Source organism: Rana temporaria, chromosome 3 (genome assembly GCF_905171775.1).
Source record: "Rana temporaria chromosome 3, aRanTem1.1, whole genome shotgun sequence".
NCBI lineage: Eukaryota > Metazoa > Chordata > Amphibia > Anura > Ranidae > Rana > Rana temporaria.
Genome location: NC_053491.1, coordinates 154,569,358 through 154,591,043, shown reverse-complemented (window position 1 = coordinate 154,591,043; position 21,686 = coordinate 154,569,358). Strand labels below are relative to the sequence as shown.

Below are 21,686 nucleotides of genomic sequence, written 5' to 3'. Positions count from 1 at the left end.
ATAAAATCAATGTGTTTTTTCCCCCCCAAATAGAGCTTTCTTTTACCTTTTTTTTTTTTTTGAGCTATAAACAATATTTTTTTTATTTTTTGCTATAAAACATATCCAATAAAAAAATGTAAAAATCGAATTACTTCATCAATTTAGGCCAATCTGTATTCAGTTACATATTTTTGCTAAAAATTAGGGCTGTTACTGATTAAAATTTTCATGTTCGATTAATCAAAAAGAATTTTAATCGACTAATTTCGATTAATTATAACACACATACATTTTTCGGATCACCACCATATATAGTCCCCACTGTAATGTCCACAGACATCTCCCCCCCACTGTAATGTCCACAGACATCTCCCCCCACTGTAATGTCCACAGACATCTCCCCCCCACTGTAATGTCCACAGACACCCCCCCCCCCCCACTGTAATATCCACAGACATCCCCCCCCTCCACTGTAATATCCACATACATCTCCCTCACTGTAATATGGTCCACATCTCCCCACTGCATAGAAAGATTAGATTAGTGCTTGCTTAGTTTTGCCAGAGAAGCCGGCCGAACATGAGCAGTTAAGACCAGGTGATGACGTCAGCACGCCGCTCTAGGCTCACCTAGACTGCCGCCGGGTGGATCAAAATGGCCGCCGCACCGGGAGCTAGGCCGAAGCCGCGGCCTTTCCTATGGCCGAGGCAGCAGCGGATCACATGGTGTCCCGATCCGCATATGGTGACCCGTTCGGATCACGGATCATTTACGATCCGTTGCACCACTAGTACCGATCAAAAGAATTTTGATTGATCAAAAAATTTACAAAAAAACAAGGAATTAATCTTTAATTTCCACAGCCCTAGTAAAAATCACAATATTGATTGGTTTTCGTAAAAGTTATAGTGTCTACAAACGATGGGACATTTTTATGGAATTTTGAAAAAAAAATGTTTACTAGTAATGGCGGTGATCAGCGATTTTTAGAGGGATTGCGGCAGACAAATCGGACACCTAACTGACACTTTTTTGGGAACCAGTGACACTAATACAGTGATCAATTCATAAAAATATGCACTGTTGCTGTACTAATGACACTGGCACTGACACTGGACGATCAAGGGGTTAAGTGTGTTCCCATTAGAAGATTTTACCTATATTACGTTTCTAGGGACAACCCAAAATGTGGGTTTTCCTTTTTTTCACTTTCAGTGATAATGGTAAACAGAACAAATGGAGAGGATGGATCTCCCTAATGAGCACACAGAAAGCAATAAAAACCTGACAGGTGTTCTAATCCCTCTCCAGTCTGTCCAAAACAAAAAAAAACAAAAAAACTTTTGCCTTTAGGCCCCTTTCAGACTGGGGCGGGAGCTGCGGTGGCGGTATAACGCCGCTAAAAAAAATAGCGGCGCTATACCGCCAGAATTGCCGCGGGTATCAGCCGCTAGCGGTGCGGTATTAACCCCCGCTAGCGGCCGATAAAGAGTTAATACCGCCCGCAATGCGCCTCTATAGAGGCGCATTGCGCTAGCGGTGCGGTATTAACCCCCGCTAGCGGCCGATAAAGAGTTAATACCGCCCGCAATGCGCCTCTATAGAGGCGCATTGCGGGCGGTATTGCCGCGGTTTCCCATTGTTTTCAATGGGAAGGAGCGGTGAAGGAGCGGTATACATGGCGCTCCTCTCACCGCTCCAAAGATGCTGCTGACAGGAGATTTTTTTGTCTCCCGCCAGCGCATCGCCTCAGTGTGAAAGCCCTCGGGCTTTCACATTGAGTCTGCAGTGAAGGAGTTTTTCAGGCGCGATAGCAGCGCTATTTTTAGCGCTGTACCGCCTGAAAAACTCCTCAATGTGAAAGGGGCCTTAGTTATAATTGGCTATCAGTTCTTTGTCTCAGTCTGTATAATTTAAAATGACATTTACATTTTTTGTTTTCTTTTAACCATGATTTTTAGATTGGAATGAGTAATGGCGATTATATTGCAGCTTTTTTCCATGTGCTTCTTCCTTTAGCATTTGAGGTAAGTTTTATAAAGCCAATGTGATAAGTGGTTTGAAAATGGCACCTAGTGTATTAATTTAAAACCTAGCTGCCCCTTTAGGAAAGTGTAAACACTGAACCGTGTAAAAAAATCGAATGTAAAGGTGTTGGCACTAAAAACTTAGAAAATAAAAGTGAAAAGGCAAATGGTGATTACAAAAGCAAATATATAAAGTCCAAAGTGACAATCCCAACACCATAAATAAATGAAATCTTCTGGTTTGATGTGCCTTCAAATAAAAGCTTGAGTTCTCATGAGGTAGATGGCCATTGGACAATGATTACCTGCAATTCTTTTTTTTTTTTGGTTGAATTGGGCTTAATTTACCACATTCAATAATGTATGCAAATGAGTCACATGGGTGGCGCAGATAGACCTGGAATAGGTCCATCTGATTTGTTGCACTGAAAACTTGATGATGTTGATTCCTCCATGTATTTTATAGGGCATTTTATTTACAGTTTTAAAGCTTTATATAATGACATACAGTAAAACCTTGGATTGTGAGCATAATTTGTTCCAGAAACATGCTTGTAATCCAAGCACTTGTATATCAAAGCTAAATGTGTTTGCTAAATGTTGTACCTTCATTAAATGTAACCATATTGCTACACTTAGGGGTTCCTCTTTTCTTTTTTTATACTCCGTTGTGACATGACGCTAATCTTTTATCAAGACATCGCTTGTATATCAAGGCAACATTTATTAAAGCATTTTGCTTGTCTTGCAAAACGCTCTCATACCAAGTTACTCTCAAACCAAGGTTTTACTGTATTTGAAAATCCCATGCAGTGAAATAATACCAAAGTTCTTTATATTTTTAGTTTAATCCTGAACTTGTTTTGGTGTCAGCTGGATATGATTCAGGATTTGGAGACCCTGAGGTATGTATGTATGTTGTGCATAATAATGCTTTAGAAAATTTGTATTTTTATTCTGCCATAAAAAACTGATATGTCTTTGATAGAAGAAGCCATGCCCTTAAAGTGATTCTAAAGGACAATATCTTACCTTTCTACACACGACTGTGCTGTAACATGTAGATGTGTGCTCTGTATGTCCTGGAGATATATTATCTTATTGTACAGTTCCTCTTTTCTAAGTTTACAATGGACACCATTCTGATCTTAAAAAAAAAAAAAATGTTAACCACTTAAGACCCGGACCAAAATGCAGCTAAAGGCCCCTTTTTGCGATTCGGCACTGCGTCGCTTTAACTGACAATTGCGAGGTCGTGCGACGTCGCTCCCAAACGAAATTGGCGTCATTTTTTTTCTCACAAATAAAGCTTTCTTTTGGTGGCATTTGATCACCTCTGCGGTTTTTATTTTTTGCGCTATAAACAAAAATAGAGCGACAATTTTGAAAAAAATGCAATATTTTCTACTTTTTGCTATAATAAATATCCCCCAAAAATATATATAAAAAAAAAAAAATTCCTCAGTTTAGGCCGATACGTATTCTTCTACATATTTTTGGTAAAAAAAATTGCAATAAGTGTTTATCGGTTGGTTTGCGCAAAATTTATAGCGTTTACAAAATAGGGAATAGTTCTATTGCATTTTTATTAATTATTATTTTTTTTACTACTAATGGCGGCGATCAGCGATTTTTTTTCGTGACTGCGACATTATGGCGGACACTTCGGACAATTTTGACACATTTTTGGGACCATTGTAATTTTCACAGCAAAAAATGCATTTAAAATGCATTGTTTATTGTGAAAATGACAATTGCAGTTTGGGAGTTAACCACAGGGGGCGCTAATGGGGTTATGTGTGACCTGAAGTGTGTTTACAACTGTAGGGGGGTGTGGCTGTAGGTGTGACGTCATCGATTGTGTCCCCCTATAAAAGGGATCACGCGATCGATGACGCCGCCACAGTGAAGAACGGGGAAGCCGTGTTTACATACGGCTCTCCCCGTTCTTCAGCTCCGGGGACCGATCGCGGGACTCCAGCGGCGATCGGGTCTCGGTCACGGAGCTTCGGACAGGGTCGCGGGCGCGCGCTGCGACCCACGGCTGGACAATAGCACAGCACGTACCTGTACGTACATGTGCCCAGCCGTGCCATTCTGCCGACATATATGTGCAGGAGGCGGTCCTTAAGTGGTTAAATAAAAATAATAAACCATTGCTCTGTGCAATGGTTTTGAACAGTTTTTTTTTTTGTATTATTCTTTTTGGGTCCCCCACTGGCAGTCTTGGATCTTTACGTCTGCCGAGTAGATATATAGCAAGCCTCTTGTGAGCTGGCTTGCTCCCAAGCAGTGTTTGTGTGTGTGTGTCTGTGTGTATCCATTCACACATGACTGTGGCTCTCCCCCGCTCTCCTCTCATTGGCTCACTGGCTGTGACTTACCGCAGCGGGAGCCAAACAGGAGATGGAGATGTGCTGCTTTCATGCACATTGCTGGATCGAGATGGAGCTCAGGTACTTTAAGTATAAGGGGGGCTGGGGGGGGGGGGAGCTGAACCCAGAAGTGTTTTTACCTTAATGCATTAGGGTAAAAAATACTTTGAGCCTTTAGAACCACTTTAAGTGCTGCATAGCTGTTTAAGAGCAATGACTTGGTGAATTTTCGTTTGTTATCATGGTTATAGAACTGGCATGCAGCACTTAGTCTAGTAAATGACTGCTTCAATCAGAGCCTAACTGCCGTTCTCTAATTTCATGTTTTTTTGTATTCATAAGTGCGGAAATAAGATTATCACTCTGTTATTGAACATAAATGGTGTACATTCCTCTTCTTACAGGGACTAATGCGTGCAACCCCAGAGTGTTTTTCGCACCTCACTCATCTGCTTATGCATGTTGGTCATGGAAAACTGTGCGCTGTCCTTGAGGTAAATGCTGATCTTAATTTCTACTGTGTCTGCAACATTACTAGCATATTCATTGATTTTGCATTACTCCAAATGATACATTTATTATTAAATACTTAAAAGCGTATGCAAACCCAAAAACAAAGCTGTAATCTAATGCAGTTTACTTCTCCTTGGCTGTGGTGGCTGCATTAGTTTACCTTTTTTTTTTTTTTTTTTTATCTGGTGAGTCTATCAGTAATACACTTCCAGTTTTAAAAAAGGTACACGCTATTATTATTTTTTCGCAAGAAAAAAAATAAACTGTCCGATGTACTAACCATGCAAGGTTAGTTCAGCTATCTCCTCTGCTGAGCTGTTGTGTTTTGACAGGGGGACGCCATTGGCTGGGAGCGCTGATCGGGAGTCGGTCAGCTGCTGGTTTTCCAGGATGCACGTCCGATAGAAGCCGGTTGGCCAGACCGACATACACATGGGCCGAATGTCGGACGTTTTTTGTGTTTGAACCAGTCATCGCCCCCGACATTCAGCCCGTGTGTACCCGGCTTTAGGATGGTAACACTCACTAACCCTTCTGTATTAGGACCACAGAAACAAGATATTACTAAGTACACACACCCAGAGGTGCCTCCCAAACCCCCCTATTTAATTTAAACCAAACCCCAGGTGGTTCTGATAGACAAAACTCCAACAATTCTGACATCCATCCCATCTACGCAACATACATTCCCTCCACTACCTTATTTGCCAATAAGAGTAAATGCCACAAGATATTTGCAAAAAACTTTTTTCATTAGGCAGAAAACCTTTGTCCTTGCACCTAACTGAAACATGCAATTTTTTTTTCTTTTATACTGGTGCCTGACTTCATGGCCAAGCTCCAACAACTGCCCTCACCCTATATAATAAGAAGTTTGCTACTGGCCATTGGACAGTAAAATGGTGCTTGTCTGGACAAGGCCAAGAAGTCTGGAAAGTTATGGTCAAGTAACAAAGTGTAAAGCAGATATGGGTACAGAAGTGATTTTTCTTGCTTCCAACAGTCGTAAAGGGCACCTTGTGGTATCCATTTTATTTTCAAGAAATTAAAATCGGTACACATACATGAAGGGGATGAGAAGTGCAGTGAGCAAGTCAGGCTCTGCAGGATTCCATAGGATGTCAATCTAACACTGGGAGCTTTCTGAAAGGAGGGGATGATCTGAAAAAATACCCGAACATTTCACAACTTCTCTATTCCTTTAACACTAATAAATAAACCATATACATATTAATCCTGCCTTTTTGGTTGATAGTGTTGATCTTATTGTTGTGCTGCTCCTTTATTTTTCAAAAGTCCTCAAACGGCTCTGTGAAGACCTGACTATGCTGTCTGGCTGGGAGCATTGTACTGTCCGTCAAGGCTGTTTATTTAAATGTGACAATCGATGTTGAATTTCACATAATGTTTTATCTTTTTACAGGGTGGATATCACCTGGGATCCCTGTCAGAATCTGTCTCCATGACTGTAAGAACATTGCTTGGAGATCCTTTGCCAAGGTTATCAGGAGAAATGGTGCCATGTTTCAGGTATACTTGCTTATCAATTAATTACCCCTTATCATATTATGTTGTCACTTTTAGAGAGTGTATGGGATTCTACAGGAAAATGTATGGTGGGATATACAGTACAGACCAAAAGTTTGGACACACCTTCTCATTCAAAGAGTTTTCTTTATTTTCATGACTATGAAAATTGTAGATTCACACTGAAGGCATCAAAACTATGAATTAACACATGTGGAATTATACATAACAAAAAAGTGTGAAACAACTGAAAATATATTTCATATTCTAGGTTCTTCAAAGTAGCCACCTTTTGCTTTGATTACTGCTTGGCACACTCTTGGCATTCTCTTGATGAGCTTCAAGAGATAGTCACCTGGCGCAGCACCCCATCACTCTCCTTCTTGGTCAAATAGCCCTTACACAGCCTGGAGGTGTGTTTGGGGTCATTGTCCTGTTGAAAAAAAAATGATGCTCCAAAACCTCTGTGGGAATCCCAGGTGCTAACACCTGCTGCCACCACCAGCATGTTGGGAAAGGACCCAGATACTGACTCCAAATATTAATAATATTTACATGGTGTGTATGTATAATATGCACACCTGTCCTTCCAAATAAACAGAAGCTCCTAGAGCCCTATTCAGGGTCTCTCTCCCACTTGCTGCGCCGTCCAGGGGTACCCAGGGGACTCACCTCAGGAGGAGGACTGCCCAGCGCCTGCCATCCGCTCCCAGCACACAGCGTGTGAGAGGAAAAGAACCGTGAGGTAACTGTGCGGCATCTGCAGGGACCTGTGTTCGCCGTATACAGCACTAGGGGTCAGGACTACTCCAAGATGGCCGCCGAGCGTTAAGAACACGGCCACAGGAAAATGGCCGACCTCAATGTAAGCTGCGCCATAGCACGGCTACGACAAAATGGCCGCCAATGGGAGTTTTCAATGTATTTGAAAAACCTCCCAAAAAATGGCGCCAGCCAAATGGCGGCAAAATGCTGCGTTTCAACAGGAAAAGCCTCCTAGGGCTTTTTAACAGTGAAAAACCTCTCACAGGAAAGCCCCATACTGCGGATGGGCGGTAAAAGAGTGCCCCCTTCCCCCGTTATCCCCTGGGGAATGCTCTGTTATGGAGCCATAGACCAGGTACCTGGGTAGTAAAAAAAAAAAAAAAGCAGGATATGGCATTTATGGGTGCGCTTCTCACTGCTGCAAGGGACTCTCTTAAGCTGGATAGTGCAGTTGGGTTTCCGCCGAGGGCTCTGTCTTTTTTGGGTCCTCCCGGCCCGTCGGTCTGCCTTGGGCAGTGTGGGACTTGCTAAGCTGTGGGGTCATTTTACCTTTCCTGCAGGACAAGAGATTTGGAGTTTTCTATGGGTCTCATGCCCTGAATACCTTTGTGAACGTCAGGTAGTTCTGCATGGAATCCATTCGTTCGGTGGTAGCTGCGCTCCATCCGGGGGGGACGTCCTGGCGTCTTTGGACATCAGGGACGCATACATGCATGTCCCGTTTTGCGCATTTCACAGTGTTTTTTCTATGCTTCGTGATGAGAGAGGGTTTCTGTCAGCCTGTGGCCCTCCCTTTTGATCTGGCGTCAGCACCAGGGGTTTTCAGCTAGGAGCTCGCACTTATCCTAACTTTGTTGGGACAGCGAGGCTTTGCCTCATTGGCTACTTGGACGACTTTCTTCTGAGAGCAGCTTCTGTCTCAGACCTAGTGGATGTGTTATTCCCATTCAGACTCTCCGAAGATTCGGGTAGGTGTTAAACGTTTAGGCCAGAAGGTGTAGCTCAGTGGCAGCAAGTCTGCCTTCCATGTATGCGACCCAGGGTTCAAATCCTGGGCATGCTAGGTTCCGACTCAGCGTTGAAGTATCTGGGGTTGATCCAGACTTTTCAGTCTGTGGTGAAGGTATTGGCATCACGCAATTGGTCTTCTCTCCGGGCACCTGCTGGTCTGGGGCCTGTGGGAAGCCTCCTTCGAGGCGGTACTGTATGCCCAGTTCCACACTCAGGGGAAATACTTTCCAGGAGGTAAAAATCTCTTGTCTCTGAAGTCAGAAATCAGATTCCGGTCCGGTCCGGGAAGTTGTTTCTTCCTTCCAGTGGTCAGTGTTTACGACGGATGCCAGCCTCACGGGTTGTAGGGGCACCTGGGGAGTCGCTGGACATGCGTGGACCTACGGCCACACCTCCCTGAATGTGCCCGCTCTCGTCTGGTCTCGGTAGCTACTCAGGGTCGGGCCTGGCTAGTGGGAGACCGCCTGGGAATACCAGGTGCTGTCTACCGTTCATTGTCCTATTTTAGGCGATCAGGCTATGCTTCTCCTCGTGGTCGAGGAGGTTGCAAGGTCGTCCGATCGATCTACCCTGATGGTAGACCGAAGCCGGACAACGCCATGGCTTCGGTCTACCATCAGGTATACTGGCAGGCAGACTACTGGAGTTGCCAGATGCTGGACCAGGGCGACTGGTCTTTGTGCTTGGGGTGTTTCGGCTCCCTTGCAAGAGGTAAGCCTCACTGGGCATGGATCTCCTGCCCGCTCGTCTCCACCGCAAGGGTGTCGAAGTTAGTGGCCAGGTCTAGTGATCTGGTACAGACGCGTCAGTCGCGCTGGTGGCCCTGTGGGGTCTGTATCGGCGACTTTTTTGCCATTCCTCCATTGTAGTTGCTTCCTCGGCTGCTCCACAGAGTGGAGGCTGAGGAGATTACGATGATTCTAATCGCTCCAGATTGACCTTGGCGTCCTTGGTACGCCAATATCGGGTGCCTGGTAGCGGAGGTACTCTGGCGGTTGCCAGGGTGGGAGGTCCCTCTGTCTCGTGGTCCCATACTTCCTCCTGTTGTACAGTCACTGACTTGCTCAACATGGCTATTGGAAGCCAGACTTTAAGTGACCAGGGTCTGTCCGACTCGGTCATCTCAACAATGCTGAGGGCACGGTAGTCTTCTTCCGGAGGATCTACCGTCGCACCTGGCAGGCCTACATCTCTTGGTGCGAAGGGATAGAGTGACGTCCACGGACGTACTCGGTGTCCAGGGTCCTGCTGTTTTTACAGCTTGGAGTGGATCTAAAATTAGCTTAAAGCACCGTTTGGGGGCAGATTTTAGCCTTGGCTGTGTTCTTTCAGTGGCTATTTTGCGGCCCGTTCCCTGGCTGGTCCCTTTTTGTGTGCAGGGGTTTTTCATATACCTTCCCCTCTTGGCCCATCTCTTCCCCCATGAGTTTTGACTCTGAGGCTCTCGGTTCTTCAGGAACCTTCCTTTTGGAAACATCAGAGAGATTTTCTCTTGACACTATCTCAGAAGGTGGCCCCTTTAGTGGCCTTTACCTCTGTTAGAGGGGTTTCTGAGTTGGTGGTCTTGTCTTGCAAGCCGCCATGCTTGATCCTCCATAAGGATTAGGTGGTGGTGCTCCCGCGACCTTCCCTTCTTCCGAAGGTGGTTTCGGCCTTTTGCCGGAATAAGGACATTGTTGTTCCATCCTTCTGTCCTCGGCCGGCGCATCCTACGGAGGTTGTCTTTCATACTTCAGGCGTGGTACGCGCTTTGCGGGAGTACCAGCCTGCTACAGCCCTGTTTCGGAGTTCTGACTCTTTTTTGTGTCGGTGTCTGGTCCACAAAAGGGCCTGGCGGTCTCGTCGACCACCATTTCTCTGTGGATCAGGCAGGCTGTCATACAGGCCTATACTCTTAAGGGGCGGCCCCCCCTTTCCGGTCACGGCACTTTCGACCAGGGCAATTGGTGCTTCCTGTTTTTTTTACGACATCATGCGTCGGTCTCACAGGTGTGCAAGGCGGCGACTTGCTCGTCCGTTCACGCTTTTTCCAGAATTTACATGGTTGCTGTGAGTGCATCTTCTGATGTTTTTTTCGGCCGCTAGTTTTTGCAGGCGGCTGTTTAAAGTTGCACCTGCTCCGTTGAGGAGCTCTGCTTGTTTTGGGGTGAAGTTAAAATTGGTTTTACTGATATATATTTCCCACCCCTCATTTTTGACACTGCTTGGGGACGTCCCACTTGTCAAGATTTAAGGAGCTGTCACTCAATTTTGGTCTCCTCTGACCACAGCACTTCTCCCTTCACTGAATCATTTATATGTTCAGACGGGGCCTGTAAAAGTGCCTTCTTGAGGAGGGGGACCTTGCGGGTGCTGCAGGATTTCAATCCATGGCAGCGTATTGTGTTACCAATGGTTTGTTTGGTGATCGTGGTCCCAAATGCCATGAGATCACAAGCTCCTCCGTGTAGTTCTGGGCTGATGCCTCACTTTTCTCATGATCATCCTTACCCCATGAGGTGAAATCTTGCATGGAGCTCCAGACTGAGGGCGATCGATGGTTATTTTGTATTTGTTTCATTTGTGAATAATCGTTTCAACAGTTGTCTCCTTCTCACCAAGCTTCTTGCTGATGGTCTTATAGCCCATTCCAGCCTTGTGCAGGTCTACAATCTTGTCCCTTTGACAGCTCTTTGGTCTTGCCCATGATGGGGAGATTTGAATGGAAGAGATTCTGTGGACAGGTGTATTTTTTTTTTTTTTTTTTTATATACACATAACCAATTGTCGCTGGAAGTGCCTTCTTAAAGCGGATCTCCCGCGGCTCAATCGTTTTTTTTTTTTGTCAAATCAAAATGTGTATTAGCACTGCTGTGCTAAACTTACGTGTCCCGTTTTCGTCCGCCCCTCCGCTGTTTTTTCTGCCCTAATAAACACTTATATTCTGCTCAAAGTCCCGTGGCCATCTTGGCTTTGGGCGCTCGAATCCAAGAAGGAGGTAGTTCCTGTTTGCGGTGGATGCTGTCCCAGCATCCACCGCTCGATCTCGCGCGTGCGCACTGGCGAATGTGCCCGTCGGCGTGAGCGTCCCTGTTGTCATCGCAACGCGGGAAGTCGCGCGATGTGTCATTACAGCTGAATATTAGGAGCTCTGAGAATAGCTCCCAGCAGGCACAGCGCGGCGCCGGAAACTCAGAAAAACCCGTCTAAAACCCGAGGGGGGGCAGACCGGAACCACGGCTAGAATAAAAGGTACCAGTTCAACATTTAAAATGTAAATAGCCGATTCTGGCTTATATTGTAGCGCTTTTAATATGGACGTCCAGTGTAAATGAGGGTGGAGATCCGCTTTAAATTGACAGGACTAATCTGTGTACCACATGAGTACATACTGTAGCCAGTCTATGGGAGACCAGCATTATTGTTGATTAGCAGAGGATCAAATGCTTATTTTTAACTCGCTGAACTCCAATTTATAACATTGATATCATGTGTTTTTTTCTGGCTTCTTGGTTGGTATTCTGTCTCTATCATTTAAAATAAACCTATGATAAAATGTATAAACCCTTCATTTCTTTGTAAGTGGGTAAAATAAAAAAATCTGCCACTCTCTTGTAGTTTTCTGCAGGCGGCCTGTAGTGGGTGGCCTGCTGGGTCACTCCCTTAGGTCTACAGAGGCACAAGTTATGCACAGCACAGTGATTGTGTCACTGTTCCTATTTATGGTAATACTTGGATTTGCAGAGGCATATGGTGCACACAGAATTAAGTTATATTTTGAGATTTACTTCGCCCTGTCAACAGCACAACCACCATCTAGACCTGACTTTTCTCAGCTCAAGCAACACAACTAGATTTTTTTTTTTGCCCCGAGCCTCTGACTGCACAGTGAACGAGAAGCAGCAGACTAATGAATTTCTCTCTGTCACTTTTCTTTCTCCTACTGTCATCTAACACATGATCATGGCAACACAACTGATTAATTGGCTCTTTGAGTGGCCTCTCCTTCTCCAGCATGAGCAGGGAATTTCAAGAGGCTTATACCAAGTGAAATTCAGGTACATATACTAATATACTAGTTGCTTTAAAAAAAAAAAGAGATACCCTATAAGGATTTTTAATGTACACGTACTTGCATTAATATTTGCTTCCTGTTTACACCGTGATCAGCCGCGATTGGACAGAGGCTCTTTACCAAGATCGCCACAATGCGAGTCCCCACGGGCACGCACCAACAGTTATCCTGCTGGACGTCATATGATGCCCAGTCAGGATAACTGAACCATCATTCTGCTATAGGCTGGGCAGGAAGTAGTTAACTAGAGCCTTTCATCAGACTTTCATAGATTAAGCATCCTCTCTAGCTAAATGAATTACAGAAATTGATCCCTTATCTCTGGAGTATTCTTATATTTTGACTCCTAAAAATAATCCTCTTTTTTTTCTTTTTTTTTTGTAGTGCATTAGAGTCCATACAGAATGCAAGACATGCGCATGCTCCATACTGGAAGAGTTTATTGCATGATGGTATATTGTCATTTTTTTCTGTTGCACACTGTATTGTTTATGAAAATATCGGCATTTGATTTTAATTTTTTTTATTGAAATTGCATCATTATCACAAGTTCTTGTAAAGTGAATGTAAAGGCTCTTGTTTGTTAAAAAAAAAATGTTATACAGTACTTGCCTCCTCTGTGCAGTTGGTTTTGCACAGAGCAGTCTGGATCCTCCTGTTTTCGGGTCCCTCTTCGCTGCTCATGGCCCCTCTTTTCAGTGCCCCTCAGCCAGCAGCTTGCTACAGGGGGCACCCAAGCCGAGTCAGAGCAGATGGCTGAGGGGGATCGTGGACATCGCTGGAGAGAGAAGGGGCTCAGGTAGGTAATTATGGGGTGCTGGGGGGGAGGGGGTGTTACACACACAGAAGGTTTTTTATCCTAATGCATTAAGATAAAAAACCTTTTGCCTTTACAACTCCTTTTTAATACTGCAGAAATGCATTTAAAACTGCTATACATGTTCTTTTAAAATGTAGAATCCTACAAGGGAAGAAAATAACATTACTTTTATGACAGTAGCCTGAATCTTTCTTATCCATTGAGGGACAATGCAAGTCTTTAACCTGCAGTTTATACTGCTGCTTACAGAAGGTTTGGACACTAACAAATGAAAAAAAACTGTACGCCATCCCAGCATAACCCCTCTCAATATCAGCCTGTCTCAGGTTTTTGCTAGCTCTGCTGCATTGAAGATGCATCATCCAGAGTGTTCTCCACATCGCTGCTGGAGCTTTGTTCCTGTTTGGCACAGTCATCTTCACCCTGGCTTTTTTAGTGTACCATGTCAAGACCCTGACAGACTAAGCGTTGCAGGAATAGCCTGGAAGTGAAATTTGGGCACTGGGTTCTACTTAGGGCACTTTCCACACTCCATTTTCTAAAGTTAGCTGTGCAGTGCTTTTCAGAGCCACTGGTATTACCTTGGTGCTTGCCCTGTCTCTGAAGGTTAATTTTAGTGTGCAAGCCAGCTAGGCTGAGCACTGGGAGCTACCTCTTTTGCTTAGGCTGCTGGTCACCATTATTCCATGTTCCTCACAGTTTTACCATGGATGTGGTTGATGCTGTGGAACTGAGTGCTGGTATCATCCGTGTTGCATGCACAAGCGCTCTTTTTCCAGCCATACAGCGGTGAAGAAGCATCTCTCTGCTGTTGCCGTTGCTTGCATTGAGCTGCATTAAAATCTGATCTTTGCTTTGTTCCTTCTGCCTGGTTTGCTTCAAACTGTCGGAAATTGGCCCTGCCTCTTCCCCCAAGCCTTGCGGTCAGACGCTCCTAACATGTCTGATTCAGACACAGGGGGACAATCTCACTGTACCGGGTGCCCCCAGCTCAGTCCAGGGATGCTTGCAGTTTGCCTACTGTTAGTGCCAATGTTTGCAGCCTCAAATTATGACATCGCTCTGCTCTTAGAGTCTGTGCCATCTTCCTAGTCATCTGCAGGTCAGTTGGGTGTGGCTGGTTCCTCTCCCCTTTTATTGCAGCAATGTGAAGCTTTATGACCCAAACTACCCAGTTTCTTGTTGAAAAGATTCCACAAGTGTGCTCCTGCACCCTCTCGCACAGTTCCTATTTCTGATTTGCCTGTGACCTTTAGGGGCTTCCAAGCCATCGTACGCAGAGAATTTATCCTTGACTGGTGAGCTCACCCCTGAGGCTTTTACTTTGAGAGTAAAACAAACTATTTCAGATCTAATTGATGGGGTGAACAGCACTTTGACACTAGAAAAACAGCCTGTTGCTTCTACCAGTACTGTTTCCAGTCTTGGGTGGTTTAAAACTCCGAAGCCTGCAAAGGCTTTCCATTATTGCCTGTTTTTTCAGCTTTTCACTATGGAAACATCCTACTAAGCTGTTGCATCCTACCCTTGCATCCTTTTGGTGAGGATGTGATCTATTCTCTCTGCCTATCTGCCACTGTTCTGCCTTAACAAGGTGCTTACTATTCCAGAAGAGGACCCAAACCCAGCAAGTCGTTAACATAGCTTTGTTGTCACTGGTTGGTCCTCCCCTTTATCAGATTCTGTCTGTAACCCTTCTTTTTCAAACCGTGTCTGGCTGGTCCAAATGCCTTTTAAAGAGATCTAATCACTGCTGTGGACAATTCCTTACTCCGAATACTCGGTAAATTTCAGCTTTGATAGTTTGCTGGAAGCCTCCTTTCTGGAAGTCTCCTTTCTTGCATTTGTGTTTCATGCCAGTACATACAGTTGGGATCGAAAGTTTGGGCACCCTAGGTAAAAGTTTGTATTAATGTGCATAACAAAGCCAAGGAAAGATGGAAAAATCTCCAAAAGGCATCAAATTACAGATTAGACATTCTTATAATATGTCAAAAAAAAAGTTGGATTTTATTTCCATCATTTACACTTTCAAAATTACAGAAAACCAAAAAAATGGCGTCTGCAAAAGTTTGGGCATCCTGCAGAATTTATAGCATGCACTGTCCCCTTTGCAAAGCTGAGACCTGCCAGTGTCATGGATTGTTCTCAATCATCATCTGGGAAGACCAGGTGATGTCAATCTTAAATGTTTTTTATGCCCAGACTCATCTGACCTTGCCCCAACAATCAGCACCATGGGTTCTTCTAAGCAGTTGTCTAGAAAACTTAAACTGAAAATAGTTGATGCTCACAAAGCTGGAGAAGGCTATAAGAAGATAGCAAAGTGTTTTCAGATGTCAATATCCTCTGTTCGGAATGTAATTAAGAAATGGCAGTCATCAGGAACAGTGGAAGTTAAAGCAAGATCTGGAAGACCAAGAAAAATATCAGACAGAACAGCTTGCAGGATTGTGAGAAAAGCAATTCAAAACCCATGTTTGACTGCACGATCCCTCCAGAAAGATCTGGCAGACACTGGAGTTGTGGTACACTATTCCACTATAAAGAGATACTTGTACAAATATGGTCTTCATGAAAGAGTCATCAGAAGAAAACCTATTCTACGTCCTCACCACAAAAATCAGCGTTTGAACTTTGCAAATGAACATATAGACAAGCCTGATTTATTTTGGAAACAAGTTCTGTGGACCGATGAGGTTAAAATATAACTTTTTGGCCGGAATGAGCAAAGGTACATTTGGAGAAGAAAGGGCACAGAATTTAATGAAAAGAACCTCTGTCCAACTGTTAAGCATGGGGGTGGATCAATCATGCTTTGGGGTTGTATTACAGCCAGTGGCACAAGGAACATTTCACGAGTAGAAGGAAAAATGGATTCAATAAAATTTCAGCAAATTTTGGATGGTAACTTGATGCCATCTGTGAAAAAGCTGAAGTTAAAGAGAGGATGGCTTATACAAATAGATAATGATCCTAAACACACCTCAAAATCCACGGGGGATTACATCAAGAGGCGTAAACTGAAGGTTTTGCCATGGCCTTCACAATCTCCTGACCTCAACATAATTGAAAATCTATGGATAGACCATAAAAGAGCAGTGCGTGACAGACAGCCCAGAAATCTCAAAGAACTGGAAGACTTTTGTAAGGAAGAATGGGCAAAGATACCTCAAACAAGAATTGAAAGACTCTTGGCTGGCTTCAAAAAGCGTTTACAAGCTGTGATACTTGCCAAAGGGGGCAGTACAAGATATTAACTTTGCAGGGTGCCCAAACTTTTGCAGACGCCATGTTTTTGTTTTCTGTAATTTTGAAAGTGTAAGCCCTGGTTCACACTGGGTACGATTTGGAACGATTTGAGATGCGAGTTGACATGTCAAATCGCATCTCAAATCGGCGGCAATTGTCGGCAATGGCACTGTCCTAATCAGTGCGACGCCGCATCTGCGATTTCAAAAAGTAGTTCCTGTACTACTTTTGCGATTTCGGGCCGCGATTTACATTAAATTGCGGCCAAAATCGCGGCCATGAAATCGCGGTAAAATCGCGCATTTTACCGCGATTTTGAATTCGCAGCAGTGTGAACCTAGGCTCAATGATGGAAATAAAATCTAACTTTTTTTGACATATTATAAGAATGTCTAATCTGTAATTTGATGCCTTTTGGAGTTTGTTCCATCTTTTCTTGGCTTCGTTATGCACATTAATACAAATTTTTACCTGGGGTGCCCAAACTTTCGATCCCCACTGTATGTGTAGGAAACTTTTGACTTAAGTGCTGAACTACAGAAACCTGTGTGTGTGTGTATGTATATGTGTGTGTGTGTGTGTGTGTGTAATATATATATATATATATATATATATATATATATATATATATATATATATATATATATATATATATATATATATATATATATATATATATATATATATATATATATATATATATATATATATATATATATATATATATATATATATATATAGCATTTGATCTGCATGTCCTTTGAGGGAAAGTCTGTTTAGACCAGCTCTTGATAACATCAAGGATGTTAATGGTGGCAAGAACACCCATCTTCCTCAGCAAGAATCCTTATGAACAGACTGCAAAGTCTTCTCGCTCTCTCTGTTAAGAAATGTCCCTTAGTTTCTTCATGACCTTGACCACTATGTAGACACTCCCGATATGGCTTTCTGTCTACTAGCGTGTCTTGGCACGCACTATCTGCCAAATCAATGGACAAACCTTCCTTTGAATTTGCACCCCCACTTTTCACAGTGGGAGACATTTAATAACTTTTGCATATGCTTGTACAGCTTGCACCTCAGATGCCTGGGAACAGGAAGTTGTATTCCAGGACTGCAAACTAAGATTTTTGCTTCCTATCTTCTCCTCGGTTTCTCATCTCCAACCTTCCTGTGCCACCACACAGATTAGCAAATCTCCAATAAACCCTCATGGATTTTCTGCATCAAGGTGTCATTGCCCCAGTTCCAGAGGCTGTATGGTTCCAGAGGTTTTACTCCAAACTGTTCACCATTTCCAAGCCCAAAGGGGGCATTCCCCCATTTTAGATCTCAAAGCTTTTGAATGTCTTCTTTCGGGTTAAAAAATTTGGCACGGACCCTAACAATTCTTTCATTGCCTCTGTTTACCAGGGAGACTTGCTAGCTTTTGTATACAGAGATGCTTGCCTACATGTCCTCATCTTTCTAGCACATCAGCAATTCCTACACATTGGTTTTTGGCCTCTACACAAATAGTTTTGGCCCTGCCCTCTAACGTCTCGTTGCACCATGGGTATTCACAAATGTGCTGGCCCCAGTGCTAGCCCTGCTGCACTTTCATGGCATCTCTATTGTGGGATAGTTGGACTACTCAGACAACGTGACCTTGTCTTCTAGAAGTTACAGTGATTTACATAGATCCTGGACCTTTTAGAAATTCTTGTTGGAACCAACTCATCATTTGTAGTATCGGTGTCTATTCCTTATCACAGCTCGGGCTAGGAGAAACTTCAGGTCTCAGATTCAAACTTTCCAGTCCAGGAATCGTCCAACCCTCTGATTTTCCATGAGGATCTGATTCGAGGTAGTTCACTTCAGGCCTTTACAATGTAACATGTTGATCTGGTCTCTGGACAGCCGACTCATGCATTACCGAGGACCAGGTGGTCCCTGGCTTGGTGGCTCAGGAATCCCAGCTCAGTTTGGAAGTCCTTCCTACCCATTTTTTTTTTTTTTATTATTCTAATGATGTATGCTAGCCTGTCAAGCTGGTGAGTCCTGGGCACCCTGTTGGTGGAGTCTACTCTCACTCTCAACATCCTGAATCTTTGAGGTATTGGCTGTCTGTGCAGTATTGAGATATCTTGCTGGCAGGACATCCTAAACAGGCCCAGTTGGACAATGCCACGGCAGTTGTATACACCATTCGTCATTGCTGTGGAAAGAGAGATCAGATTCTGTCCTGTGCAGAACTTCATGTTCTAACCTTGTCAACCCTGAACATTCTAAGTATATACAATTGTCAGGCAGGCAGACTTCCTTGCACCTGGAGGTGTTCCAGGATCTGTGTCCTGGATCTTGTGGTGTGGGACACCAGATGTGTACTTTCTTCCAGGTTGAACAATAAACTCAATTGGTTTGTCTCCAGGTACAGGGATCCATGAGATCAGTACACGCTTCTCTGCCTATAATCTACTGAAACATTTTCCTTATCTGCTTCGTAGATGGACTTCATTGCCGTGGATTAGCCCAGGTGAATGTGGTATGTTCATCTGGAAAAAACCTCGGGCAGACACTTTGTGGGTTGTGCTGGATTGTCAGGCTCCCAAGGACCGATTTTTGACAACCTGTTTCTCGGTTGCTGGCTTTAATTGCTGTTGAACCCAAGTTCTCAGGGACAAGGGCATTACTGAGTCTTTAAATTTTAGGATACTAAAAGCTAGGAAATCTACTTCTCACAAGGTCTTTCATCGTGCATGCAGGGGATTCTTCATTTTGTTTGAATCTCTGGGCTTTCACCCCAGGAGTTTGACTGGGACGTAGCCTCTCCTTTCTGCAGCTGGGTCTGGACTAGTGCTTGACTCTCATCACTATGAAGGGTCAGGTTTCTGCCTTTTCTGTTGTTTCAGGGGACATTGGCCTCTTTCTCTCACTCTGTTTAAGACCTTTTTTGTCCCCAAAAAAACACCAGTTGAACCCATCTGAAACATTCCTCTCTGCTCACCAATGGGGTTGTTTTCCTTGTAGTCATCACCTCTGAGAGTGTCTTAACTACTGGTGGCCCTATCCTGGAAGAAACCCTTTCTGGTTTTGCATAGGGACAAGGTGGTGCAAAGTCCCAGGACCTCCTTCATGCCTAAGGTAGTTTCTGCCTTTTAAAAAACGAAAAACAAATTAGCTGATTTCCCCCTTCCACATCAAATCCTTCCCGCAGAGCTATATTATTCGGCTGGAGAGTAGTCTTCCTTGCCAGCAGAATACAATGATCGGCGTTCCAGCTACAGCTGGTGGCACTGATCGCTCAGGAAAAACCCAATAGGACAGTTGTTCACATGTTGATTGACTTGTGTATAATCGGCTAGCCCATACATGCATTGAAATTGGGCTGGTCCCTCACAAATCGGCTGGATTGTGATCCATGTATGGCCGGCTTAAGGTACTTCAGGGGGGTCTTTGAGCTGCAGACAGTCTCCAGTTTTTCTTGTTGCTTTTTTTTTTTGGCATGTTAGCGATTGTTTATTGGGTTTCCCACCCCTCAGTTGAATTGCTTTCTACATCCCAAAGGTAAAGACTGTGTCCTTTAATGGATTTGAAAGAAAAAATACAATATATCTTAATCTTGCAGTACAGGATAGAGGCAACCGTGGGTTATAGGCTGGGTACCTTGAGGTCTTCGGACGCTGGCAAGCATTTATGTATATGCCCCTCTGTTTTAAATCGATGGACTTCATCTCTCTTATTTGGAAATAACTTTTAGCTTAACTCAGGGTACAGTACAGGTCCAGGGCTGCAGTCCATCCCTATGGAACCCAGTCCCTTAGGACCCCTCCATATGCCAACTGTGTCAGGTAAAGCCTGGACTCTATAAAGGACCAGAGACATGGACAGGTAAGACCGGGTCACCCTGTATGTCTGAAAATTACTGTAGCCCCACAATCCTAAATAGTATAGATTCTTACATTTCTTGTTACACTTTCTGGATGTTATTGACTAAAAGAATATTGGGCCAAATCCTCAGCCAGGCGGCGTAACTTAACTTTTACCATTTAAGTTACACTGGCGGAAAATTTCTACCTAAGTGCCCGATCCACAAAGCACTTACCTAGAAATTTTCGGCCGTGTAACTTAAATGTCTCCGGTGCAAGGCGGTCCTCTTCTGCAGGGGGCGATGTCAATTTAAATGAGGCGCGCTCCCGCGCCGGCCGTACTGCGCATGCTCGTGACGTAATTTTCCCGACGGGCAGCACGCGAAATTACGTTACGCCGGGCTTTGTGGATTGCGACGGGACAATAAAGTTGCGCCGGGTAAAAAAAAAGTTACGCGCCGAAAAATAAAATTCAAAATTTAAAAAAAATCGCGGCGATCGAAAAAAAGGTCTGTTTTTACAAGGTGTAAACAGTTTACACCTTGTAAAAGCAGCCCTAATTTTACGTATGCAAACGTAAACTTACGCAGAAAAAACAAAGCTGAAAAGCTTTGTGGATCTCCGTAAGTCCTCATTTGCATACGCAAAGCGGCATTTCAATGCGAAATGCCCCCAGCGGCGGATGCGGTACTGCATCCTAAGATCTGACAGTGTAAGTGTCTTACAGATGTCAGATCTTCTGCCTATCTTTGGAAAACTGCTTCTGAGGATCAGTTCCAAAGAATAGGCACAGGGATACGCAGGCTGAACAGCAGTTCCGCCTGCGTATCCCTTTTGAGGATTTGGCCCATTGTGTATAGACAAATGGTCAGTGCTTATGGTATAGTTTAAAGTGTAAAGATATCATTTAAATTGAATTGATGTTTGCAACACATGTCACAATTATTAGGTTACATTACGATGGTGGATTGAAGTGAGCAGATACCCAAATTTATATTTGTGTTTTTTAACACCACTACTTTTACCTTGTATGACTTAAATATGTATGTGTGTTTTTTTTTTTTTGTTTTTTTTATGTAATGTGTTTTTCCATTATGACAGAAACTAGGTTGATACAGGAGCCAAGTACTAAGGGCTTGTCTACAGCCAGTCCCAAACATACAGATGCTTCCATCATTGATGAATTTCTTGAAAATCATATGAAGAAAATCTTGCATGCTGTGCCTCAGTCCACAACCTGCATACTATCTCCCGGAGCAGACACTTCTAGACTGGCTACCAATGTGCAGGTGGAAGAGAGCACCGCTCCCAGTGACCAAGTAAAGGCTGCAATAAGGTGTCTATTTTAAGATATTTCACACAGTATTTAGAATGTATCTGCTATGAAAAGATTTACATGAATTTTCATAAGCCTTTCTTTATAGTATAGTTTAGATCAGTGGCGGCTGGTGCTCTATTTTTTTGGGGGGGCGCAAACAAAACCCCAGTCAACCCCCCCCCCCCCCCCCCGCC

The 21,686-nt window shown here is 43.9% G+C and overlaps 1 protein-coding gene across 1 annotated transcript in view; it reads left to right on the top strand.

Annotated features, from left to right (window-relative positions):
- HDAC10 (histone deacetylase 10) overlaps positions 1 to 21,686 on the top strand; it is a 73,185-nt gene that overhangs the window by 24,738 nt on the left and 26,761 nt on the right. Inside the window, exons 9-14 of the mRNA XM_040343680.1 lie at positions 1,944 to 2,009; positions 2,855 to 2,914; positions 4,789 to 4,878; positions 6,321 to 6,427; positions 12,639 to 12,706; positions 21,276 to 21,510. Of these exons, the coding sequence (XP_040199614.1) occupies positions 1,944 to 2,009; positions 2,855 to 2,914; positions 4,789 to 4,878; positions 6,321 to 6,427; positions 12,639 to 12,706; positions 21,276 to 21,510 (626 nt within the window). The remainder of the gene's footprint in view (positions 1 to 1,943; positions 2,010 to 2,854; positions 2,915 to 4,788; positions 4,879 to 6,320; positions 6,428 to 12,638; positions 12,707 to 21,275; positions 21,511 to 21,686) is intronic.